The following is an 11,724-nucleotide window of genomic DNA, read 5'->3' on the forward strand; positions in this document are numbered from 1 at the left end:
AGCAGTTCAGTGTTTAAAGTGTAAAAACAAATTTCACAAGAACCCGTTATTGCTTTCCAGAATAGTATCTGAGCACCTCAAACAAGATGGAAGGGGGAAAAAAATAAGTGGTGCAACGTCTGCGGCTTTTCATTTTTCATTCCAATAATTCTTGGATCCTGATAAAACTGGAAACAGCTGTCATAGGTACGCTTGCTCTTCACTGGCGTGTAACAGACAAATTAAAGGCGTGATGCACATGCTGTGATGGAAACCATTTTGCCATGAAAGTGTGAGTTGTTTAGCCCGGTGCCACTGACTTCATGTGAAAACCTCTTGATGGAGTCAAAGGGACAAGCTAAACAATGCATAGGCATGTCGGTAAACTAGGAAAGTGGACGTCCCCATTGATAGTAAATTAACCGTGATGGTAATTGTTCAATCACAGACCAAAGGGTGCTTTGAAGACGTGATGAGGGTAGGCCGTTTGGCTGCACAGACTGCTGCTGGTGTTTTGTTACACGGGAGGACGTGAAGATGAAGTCAGAGCATGGCTGAGGGTGAGACATGCCCACACTGGTGGGTCAGTGGAATCTGTCACTCAGAGATAACAGGCGTTCAGTAGGAGACATGGGCAGATTGTCTCAGACTACATTAATGCAGCGTTTTCTTTTAAAATGTAAGAGAAGCCGAGGCTGGCGGTCGAGTGTTGTCACCTTTTCTTATAAACTACAGGGGCTTTTTTTGTGTACAAGAAGAATAAAATGTCTTTTGTCCATTTGGGCAACAAATTCAAACAAAAAACCTCGTTAAGTCATCACATATGTGCCTTTGTCTTCTGAACCAGATCCCCTTTAATGAATATGTATTCACACATCCATTCCTTTAATTAACTTGTTCATATTTAACCCCCCTCCCCCACCCAATCTTGTCCTACCCATCATGCCTCATACCTGCTGATCCCTCTCTGTTGGCCCTGCCTGGTGTGTTAATTGCACCTGTATGGTGTCCTATAACTGGCCAACAGCTCTGTTTATGGTTATCAGTCAACTTACTACACAAGTCTTAGCAGCCTGAGCTCTTGGTCAGGCGCCAGCATCCTATTGGCTGGGCAGCAGTGAGGCGGAACAGAGATGAATGACAGCTAACGAGGAGGTGGTAGTGGAGGGGGGGGGGCGGGCTGGCCTGTTGCTGAATAGTCTGACGGACCACTGACAAGTTAACAACCTTTCTGCCTTTATTCATCATACCAGGCTTCATGACCTCAAATGCAGCTGCTGTGTCCAAGCTGAACAATTTGCTTCATGGCAGTAAAAGTACATATTCACTGAGATAACCACGGGTAGTGGGGGCAAGTAATTAAGCACAAAAACAGAGAAAAGTAAAAAGGTCAGAGTATGAATATAAATTTGTGTAGTTTTTTTTTTCCTTTTCCCATAAATCATCTCATGACCCCCAAAGTTTAGCTTGTAATCCTTAGAAACTGCTGTATTGAACTAGCTAACTGTAGAAAACAATAATGATGATAGTAATAATGATGATAAATAGAAAATAAAATATAAAATCAATACCACAGGGACTTGAAACAAAGGACATAATGTACCAATAAATAAGACCAATAAATAAAATGCATGAAAGGTAATTAATTAAGAAGTGCTGTAGAAAGCAGAAGTTAAAGTTAGCTCCACCTCGACCAGCTGAAATCAAACCACCCTCTATTACTTGTGATACTTTGAGTGCGTTTTACTGATATTTACGTCAAGTTCTGACCACAGGACTTTGTAGTGGGGTATTTTTGCACTGTGGCGTCGTGCTCGTGCAGGATCTGAACACGTCTCCCAGCGCTGACGTGGTCACGTTAGTTTGTGAGGTTCTGTTTCAAAGTGCAGGCACATGGTCGTCATGTGAAAGTGGACAGTGAACGAGCAGCGAGCAGGAATGCGACCAGCGGAGGCTTCTCGGTGCCTCTCTCGGCTACGGGAGGGGCCCTGATGTGCCGCTACCTGCCCGTGCACATCTGTCTGCTCTCCGTCTTCCTCTCGATGGCACCCTCGCCTTAGATCATCTCCTCTTCCTCCACGCTTGAGTTGCACTTGGATTGCGTAGAAAAAAATGTGGACCGTCTCTCGCCTCTCTTCTCTCTGGCACTTTGATGTCTCAAGTGTGATTGCTCTTGGATTGTGGCAGCTTTCCCTTGAAGGTTTTGACATGAAAAGCAGGCTGGGCTCTCAGGTTTATCCCATGGCCAGTGATCCAGGACTAAAACAATCAGCCTGCTCACTGTGGGATACTATTACCGGGGAGAGTGAGGCACCCAGCATAGGGGCTTCCTCAGCCATGAAATACACTTTTCTTCCAAGTTGCAAACAGGTTTTAGGTGTGTTGATTGAATTATACCAATCCGCACTCCCATTAATAGATTTTATTTTAAAGTTTGTGCGGGCAGTTGACATTAAGACACATATGCAAGCAGCCAGAGAATATATTACTGGTGTGTTTGCACAGAAGCGGACGACTGAAATGATTCAACATTTGTAATGAATTAAAAAGAAATGAGGCCAGTAATTGTAGTTAAGATTGACCCAATCTGATAAGTATGATAATGTGACATGTCATTAACAGCAGAGGCATAAGTGACAACCCTTAAGCTTCACTTACACTTTCATTAAATATTGATCTTATCTGTGCTCATTGCAGTTCCCGTCTGCAAATTACACCAGATAGATAGATTCCCATGACAGCGGAGCAGGCGATAATCATCCATCTTCGTGTGACATTTGGCAGAACTCTTGTTTTATGAGCTAAAGTGCCATTGTGGTGGATGAGAAAGAAGAATAATGTGCGGCGTTCACGATCTCCATTATGTTAGATCGTATCTTATCACACTGAGGGCAGTTCGTCCACTTCAGCCGTGTCTGTCAAGGAAAAAAGGTGGTAAACAGCACGCATCATTTCATTCAAATATCGACTCTTTGAAAGCGTTTTTTCTGCAACAGATTCCACAAGATGGAAAGATCTCTACATGGGTGTGTACGCCCCGATAACCGTTTAAAGAGTAATTCTTCTTAGAATTGTTTTGGGGAGTTATTTGGCTCGATGTACTTTAATAAATCCTTGTTTTCAGCTGCAGCAGGCAGCTGTTTTTGGTGAAAAAGCCATAAAATACTTCCTGCTCATCACCAAACAGCAGACAAACGCTCACATGAGTTGGTAGAGACCAAAAACAGAGCTAAAAGAGAATTTTGGAGTCAGGAAATACGACGTATTTGATAGTGTTGCTCCGTATGTTCTTGATGTAATTATCGTAAAAAGCTTTTGATAAGTTAATGTTGTGTTCACAGCTTGTTTGCGCTGCACCCAAAACAATGTTTTAAGACATAAAAATGATTAAATATCTGTGATCATTTGTCTTTCACATGGTTTTTACACCAAGAAACATTAGGCTTTAAGTTTTCACACCCCACGTTTACAAGTATTGGCTTCCACATTATTTGTGATGTCCACAATCAGGCTTGAATGTATGCATATATCTTAAACTTAGATTTAAGCTCAGAGAAACTTTCCCTCTTCAGGACACAAATATGAAAACATTAAATGTGTCCTAAATGTGTCCCATGTTGCACTGTCAACATCCAAGTGAAGAAAGAACAGGGGAAGGAATCAAAACATTCTCTGAGATCCAAAAAAACATTTCAGGTGTCCCTCTCACTTCATTTTCCAATGAATGAATACAAGCTCAAACAAGCCCATTTCAAGCTAAAGCCATGTGAGGGGGATCCCACTGGTGGCGTGCTAAACCCACGGATAATGCACATTCTGTCCCCGCAGTTGAAGGCCTGCTAATGACACCGTGATTGCCATTTTAGCTGCAGGTCTCCAGTGTTGCCTTGTCATCCAGGGAGCTAGAAATACCTGAGAGACCAATAAGGCCTGGCATTAGCCATTACCATTGTTGTCTTAATGCCTCCTTCAATTATCCACAAGCATCTCTTTTGAGCAACTACTGTCAGAACCTCCCCCACCGGTTTTTAGCCAATTTTGTCCCTGATTATCTGGATCAACGGGCATTAAAGGACCCCGGCAAAGACAAACACAGTAGTTTGGAGGGGGTGGGAGAACGGGGTCTACTTTCAAACAGACCAGAAATCCCTGTGACTACCTGTGTGCTAGGGACAAACGGAGATGGCTATTCAGTCGTCACTCCCACCACACAGTGTTTATTTAGCCACAGCTCAGACTAGACACTTTTAATCTATTTTACTTTTCCCTGCAGAACTCCCAAACCCAAGAAATGATTTCTTTCAATGTCTCACAAACTGAGTGAAGTGCTAAAAGCTGTTTTTTTTTGTTTTTTTTAATCGGCTGATTATGTCGAGGTTGTGACTATTCTTACATACTTTTTCAGTAATGTGTGTTTTGAGGTAATTAGAAGAACACAACATGGCAATAAAAAGATGCTAATGCTAAAAATGTTTCAAGTGTCCCGTGATGAGATTAGTGCAGTTAAAGAGATTTTTTTTCACATCAGGAATCAAATTATCAGTGAATCTTTGTAACTTTTTCGATATAAAATGACGTAAACTTGACTAAATATCGTCTTTCAGTCTTAACATGAGCTTAAAAGAAATCCAAATCTGTCAAGCTCTAATACCAGCCTCTTTATTGCCTCCACTAAGGCATTAATTTAGTGTTTGAACAGGTGCAGATGAAAGGGTCACAGGTGAGGGAGTCGCAGTGCTCGCTGCCTGCAGAGGATGGACCATCCTGTGACTCACCTCAGCTCTGACCAGCTGCCTCCTGCAGAAGGTCCTGGGCCGATCAAAGCCGCCTCAGCCCGCCGGTGCAGCGGTGACAACGCTGACAGCTGAGTGTTTTCACCGCAGCAGTCAGCGAGACGTGTTGTTAGGTGATATGCATCATCGGATTAATTGTCACACCTGTGTTTAATTCTCATGGACGGCGCTGGCGATCATCTCATCAGAGATCCATCAACACTGCGCTACAGCTGCTTTGCTCAAAGAAAAAAAAGTGTTAATAATCTCCCTGTCTTCGCTGTTAATGTGTTGATGTGCGTGCTTTGATCTGAGATGGAAAACTCCTGTAAGTGTTCGGTAACACGTTAACCGTGTGTCACGGCATACTTGGTGAGACTATATCACCACTAATTATTGCAACACATCAGTAATTAACAAAAACAGGATATATTACAAATAACAAACAGAAACATCTCACAGGGGCTGTTTTTCTACTGAGCTTCAGGAAGTGGCATTCCAGGTGACTTTGGTACCAAAAATATGCCCCAAATGAAAAGTTCAATACGTTTGAAATGCCTTTTATGCAGCAGATGGTCCGGACAGTCTTTAAATACTTGTTAAACAACCTTCTGGGTTCTCAGACATCAGCAGGTATTAACGTCTGCGCTTGGCTCTGCGACTTGAATGGAACGCTAATGTTAATATCAGCACAAACTGGGCCTCGTACTTGGAACTAAAACGTCCCTGCGTTATTCTATTTAAAGGATTTTCATCTTTTGTCCTTTTAATATAACATATTAAACCTGCAGGTAGAAAGTATTTGTAGCATTTATAATTGGATGCTCCTTCAAATTGTGTTAAAAACTCCTAAAATGTACTTTTTTTTCTTTCGTTTGAGCAAAAGAAAAGTGGAAAAGGCACATTTTCTCTTAGATATAATCAGCGGCAGGTTAAGTTTAAATACACTACTCGGGATGATGCACAAACACCCTAAGATGACCACACCATGTGTCCCTTCAGAGTAAGTACCTTCAGAGGTTAGACTGACTGAGAAACACATCAGGGAGGACGGTGTGTGCTGTCAAACTTTCAGATATAAAGATTTAAATATTTGTTCTACTGTAGTAGTTAAGCATGATCATTTAGTTACTCTCACTCTGTCCTACTTTCATTACATCTAGTTTCCCACATTATTTTATTTGCCTGTGTGGAAAATAAAGCATCACAACAATCAGTAAAATGACTTCAGCGGTAGAGCAAGCGAAGGGTTGCTGGGAGGGAGTAAAAACATTTAGCGAATGAGCTTCCAGGTGTGTCCCTTTGCTGCCAGGAAGATGTGTGTTTATCCTGGAACCTGCTGTTCAGGGTCTGCAGCATTTGTTCTTCTTTTCAACCCACAGGACTGAACAACATGTGTTTCCATTATGTTTCCTCTGCAGTAATTTGTTCTAATTACATCGGACAACTGTTAAAGCAGTCAGATAAGAGTTGTGCACATCTTTAAGGTGAACGTGTCTAAGTAACACACACGGAGCTCCTGTCCAGCTCACTGATTACAATTTCAGAAACCAAAGATGTTACAACTTGTCCCACGAAGTCAGAGAGAAAAAAAATCAGGGGAAATGATGTTTGATGAAGCAAACACTGATGGAGTAACACTGATAATCCACTGAGAGATGAATCACAGGCTGGATTTTCATCTCCGTCGTAAACAATGAGCCCTGCCGTCTGTTTGTCATGTGACTGGGAAGGGAGGGGGAAAGGACTGGAGGAGAAGAGTAGAAAGCTAAGGTGAGACCACCTCCACTCCTCAAGTGTTACCTTTACTCTTGAGGCAACACCTTATACCTGTGCTGAGCACCTCCGCCACGTACGGCAGCTCTGACGGCCGACTGGATACATCTGGTGGACATAACCCTTTTATTTTCTATTCTTTTTTGCTCTGGACGTTGGGATGAATTTCACTAATCCACTAGCATCCCTGTAGGAGTCAACCTGGCCCTTTTCAGTCGACTGACACTTATTATTGGACTCCTAATAGCTTGGACATGTTTGGCCCAAGGCATCTGGTATCTACCCTCCTGCCTGCAGTCTTCCATTCACCCGCAGGTCACTTTTTCCCCGCATTCCCAACCAGACTCGGCTCTCAACCCCAGATCCTGATCCCGGGGCCCTTCATCAGCTATGAATCCCTGAGGAATTACCTGCAGCCAGAGCCATGCAAGGACGCTTTGCTCCTGGCCACACAGGCGGTCGGGATGGGGCCGCTCACAGAGGGCACAGGTGAGTTCAAACCACGGCTGCCGAGGCCAAAAAGTGACTAATTGTGCGATGCAAGACTTGTGCAGCCAAACTGGCACAGTGTGATCACAGATTCTAGGACAGTCAGTGAGCACCATCTGATTGCAGTGTAAATGTTTACAAAAGATTAGCTAACAGCTCGTAACTAACAATCAATTATCAGGCAGTGTTAAAGTGGATCTAATGATCGCTGCGCTAATTATCCAATCTAGAGCCATTAGTTTCATTGTCACCCGTTGGCCATTGTGTAATTGGTGCTCGCGCTGTCCTTTCCAGACGAACAGAGGCCAGTGAAGCAGCGTCGTGCACGAGCCAACTACAGCAGCTGGCAGCTGGAGGAGCTGGAGAAGGCCTTCGAGACCACCCACTACCCAGACATCTTCATGAGGGAAGCCCTGGCCGTCAGACTGGACCTCATAGAGGCCAGAGTGCAGGTAACTGGCACACTGAACTCCTTCTGGAAATGTTCATTCAACTAATATTAATTTTTCTGCGCAGTGTGTGAATAGAATCTATTGAGCCCTACGGACTCTATCTGACTCACTGACGCACAAAAATGTACTTGCGATGCCAAAGTTCTCAACAATACCAAAAAATGCCACAATTAGTTGAATGAATGGGAAATGTATTATATTGTACTACAGCAATGAATATTTTTTAGCTTGGATAGGCTCACACATGCACATTAAAGCAGTCATTGGTTTCTGTGCTTGTTCCTGCTGTCCGTACCGACGGTGACGGCATCCCATCAGTAAAGAATCTGTGCTATAGTCTATTGTGTAAGAGAAGGGGGTCAAAATCAACAGCACGGACAGCTGAAACCAATATGAGGCTTCGGCAGTTTGAGTCTGTCAAGTCAAGCGGACGTCTTCAAAAGTTTAAGTCTTTGTGATGCAAAATGTTTTACTGCGGTTACTTTGGAAGCACAATAGAAAGAGATCTCTTTCACGGCGAGTGCAGACAGGCGGAGTGACTCCGACCAGCTTTTTCAGTGAACGTAACATGTGACTGGATCCTTTTATGAAATGCTGAAAAAAGAAGATTTATCTTTTTAAATAGTAATGAAAGAACATTTTTATTGGACATTTATTGAACCTTGTTTTTTTGTTTTTGTAAAGTTTGATGAAAGTTAGATCAAAATCTTTTGTAACTATTACGCAACGTTTATTTCTACTCCCAGACTATTTCTACTTAGTATTCCTTCATTTGTCTCCAGGTTTGGTTTCAAAACCGCCGTGCCAAGATGAGACGACAGCTGAAACTCCGGGGCCAGCTTGGAGGCCCATATGTAAACACAGACAATGATGAAACATCTGAGAAAGAGAGCGGGAGTTTCAAACAGCAGACAGAAAGTTCGGACGGCGAGCACTGGGAGAGACGACAGGAAGGAGAAGAAAACTTCCCGTGGACAAAATCTGCAAGTGCCGAGCCGAAGGTGCGTGCGCAGCCCGTGACCCAGAGGTCGGGGACGTGGGAGAGGCCGGAGGGGCCGAGCTCAGAGGAGCTCCGCTCCAGCAGCATCGCCAAGCTGAGGGCCAAAGCCAGAGAGCACGAGGCCGAGATCCACAGCACCGTAAACATGTCAGGAGGCGACACACAGTCACAAACACGGGAAGCTGATGCCAGGAACAGTGATTGATCATTTTCCTTCATCCTGTTTGTACAGATAATCCTAAAACGCCCCCAAAACAACGAATGCTATTAATACGCCAGAACGTACTTCTTGAACATAGATTTATTATGTAGCCATCAATAATTCAGTATTTCTTGCAGTATAAGATGTCAATAATTTCCTATAAAATTCTGAAAAAAGTGGTCATCTTACTTAACCTGGTGACATTTTCTGGCCATTTTTATTAAAACAGAATTTTTAAAGTTCTTTTGAAGTTTAATGGTTCGACTGCTTCGTCTGTTTTGATAAAAGTGTAAAAAGTTGATATAAACCTACTTACTTTGGATTTTTGAGTAATTAGTTAACATCACATGCATGTGCTGTTCATGTCTCTTCATAATCTAAATCACACTTTAAAAAGTGTTCAGGTTATCATCTGTAAAACGACGGCACACACACTGAATGTCGGGTCAGATTACGGTGACCAATGACAAATGTTGCCACCTTGTCGTATCAAAGAGATCAGCCGAGATGGGATCCAGTCAAATCATTTCTAACTGATTCCACCAGTGACGAGCTCGTCCCTGACCTCTCAGCTTACCCCGACAGACAGACAGGATGTGTGCGTGCAGCCGCACGTCCTGACAGGAAAAAATGGAAATAGCTGGAAAATGAAATCATGAAGAGTGACTCTGTATCGATGATGCATAAACTGTATGCATCAAAGACATAGTAGAAGGATTTGTTTTGCTTTCACTGACACAAAGAGAGCTGTGAATCTATAGAGAGTAAAGTTTGAGGGCTCACTTTAGTTAAATGATCAACAAATGCAAAATGATATTAACTAATGATTCTTAACAGGGTGGCAAATAAAACAAACTATTCAGGGTTATTTAAAGAACCATTTTTGGTCTGGTTTTTCTAAATTCAGGTTATGAAAGCCATCTTATCCATCTTAAATCTGCAGGCAAATTTAATCTAAGCGACGTGCGAGTGAATTATTAGTGAATTTCGCATGTTAAACTTCATAAACAAACTCAGCAGTGAGTCTGGAAGCATTTCATAACCTCTGTGTGTGTCTTCAGCTACTGAACACAGGATTTTACATCATAACGTACAAAATACGACATGATAAGATGATGCTGGTGTAAAGCAGCTAAGTAAGTGAGTAATACGTTCCCAGAGTTGTAAATTCATGTTTTGTATGTCTAACATTTGATACTAATAATAACAGCATAAGATCATACAGGTAGTGGATGGTACTTTTTTCTTAACATTGGCTGCTTATGCTGATTCTTCTGCATGGATATTTTGCTAACGCTGTCTATCTGCATGCATTGTTTATGTATTTAACCACAAGTTTGGAGAGGTGAGAGTCTTTTCACAGTGCAGTGTGACGCTGCCCCCTTCTGGGCACGAAGGTGTCCTAAGACAGGACAGAAGAGCCCGACAGTCTACACCAGGGGTGTCAGACTCATTTTAGTTCAGGGGCCACATGCAGCCCAATTTGATCTCCAGCGGGCCGGACCAGTAAAATCACAGCATAATAACCGATAAATAAATAATAACTCCTGATGTTTCCCTTTGTTTTAGTGCAAAAAAGTACATTCTGGAAATGTTCCCATTCAATGAACTCTCTTTTTACAAAACATTATGAACGACTTGAAATTTGTCTTCTCTGTAATTTTTACACTTTGCACACATTTAATTTTTTCTGCAGTCCCACATCTTTAACTTGCTGTGACGGCCTTAGTGAAACTTTCAAAGTTGTGTTACTCCGTTTTTTTGAAAATCCTCTTGTTGTAACAAATAAACAATTCATGTCAGACTGTGGTCTCACACTATTTAGATTCCCTTTGAGGTCGGGGTTAAAGTTCAAACTTCTTTTCAAAATGTGTCATTGGAAGATTTTGTCTCCTGTTTGGGTGGAATGACTTTCCAAATCTCTCTAAACAAACTTTACAAGTGTATTTTTTCATTGTCTTCATAGTTTACTGTGGGAAAGTTGCTGAGAAATCAAGTCACCAGTTCTATCCTGAAATTCTGTGGGACACCATCACGGGGGCTAATTAGGTCAGAATCCTTACGTGACAATAGTTGGCCTCAATTAGTCCCCAATTAGGCCCCACACAAAGATGACTGGGGTAAAAAAAGAAAAAGCACTTCATAGATTCTGCTCTTGGTTCTCATACTGCACCCTGAACTCGATATGCTGGCTGAGATAGCAAGTCTGGTGTTTAATTACTTCAGAAATCCTACAGCATATTTCTCCATTACTGAGACCCCCCCCCAAAAAAAAGATTAATTTCATGAGGCATTAATTAAAAAAGTATTGTAAATATCCGTGCAACATATATAGAAATGACAACTGAAGCTTTTGAGAAGCACAGCAGCATTCTTTGTCAGATTATTATTAGATTATTGTGTAATCAAATCAGTCCTGCAGATAGACATGTGTTCCCTTTTAGTTGGTATTTAACCACATGGACACTGCAACCTGCATTTCATTTCCCCAAGATGGCTTCTCCAGACTGCAGACCACTCTAATTAGACAGTAAGCATGGAGGTCACATATTTAGGGCTGTGTTAGAGGCACTGGGTGCTCTCTGTGAACACCCTGCAACGTCTCATAGTGTCAACACCAAAGCCTTGGTCACCCAGTTGTGGTGCTGTCTGCAGGATGAAGCGTGCAGGCTGGACTGAGTGGAATTTGACCTTGCACACTGAGAGCTGTACTCATATTGTCGAGTGGTTTGATTGGGAGCTCCGTCTCTGAATTCTGCACCAATCTCTCTAGGACTGAACTCCAAACACTAGAAGCATTATTATTTACCTCTCCGGCTGTGAGTGACGAATCAGCAGTCGGTATCAATTAGTGTAATGAGCGCAGCTCCGTCCCGGAGCCTCGGCGGTCACTCAGGTAAAAGGAGGAAACAGGACGCAGCTGCAGCGCTGCAGTTCACGGACAAATCCTGAACGGGGACTTTTGTTCTTACCTCCCTTTCCTCCGGCTCCTCCACAGTCAGACCTCTGCCTGTTGCGCACGCTGCCCGTCCTCAGTGCGCACGGAGTCGGTCG

The 11,724-nt window shown here is 42.7% G+C and overlaps 1 protein-coding gene across 1 annotated transcript; it reads left to right on the plus strand.

Annotated features, from left to right (window-relative positions):
• The first annotated feature begins 5,739 nt into the window (after window positions 1-5,739).
• Window positions 5,740-8,673, plus strand: LOC139216984 (retinal homeobox protein Rx1). Its single transcript, XM_070848237.1, has 4 exons — window positions 5,740-5,754; window positions 6,743-7,016; window positions 7,311-7,468; window positions 8,251-8,673. The coding sequence occupies exons 1-4, from the start codon at window positions 5,740-5,742 to the stop codon at window positions 8,671-8,673; spliced, it is 870 nt and encodes a 289-aa protein (XP_070704338.1).
• Window positions 8,674-11,724: the final 3,051 nt, after the last annotated feature.

The sequence above is a fragment of the Pempheris klunzingeri genome, chromosome 17, assembly GCF_042242105.1.
Source record: "Pempheris klunzingeri isolate RE-2024b chromosome 17, fPemKlu1.hap1, whole genome shotgun sequence".
Lineage (NCBI taxonomy): Eukaryota > Metazoa > Chordata > Actinopteri > Acropomatiformes > Pempheridae > Pempheris > Pempheris klunzingeri.

Excerpts from the sequence above, each read along its gene's own strand:
- LOC139216984 (XM_070848237.1), top strand. Across the intron at positions 7,017-7,310 it reads GCCGCTCACAGAGGGCACAG|ACGAACAGAGGCCAGTGAAG; the intron begins GTGAGTTCAAAC and ends TGTCCTTTCCAG. Across the intron at positions 7,469-8,250 it reads TCATAGAGGCCAGAGTGCAG|GTTTGGTTTCAAAACCGCCG; the intron begins GTAACTGGCACA and ends ATTTGTCTCCAG.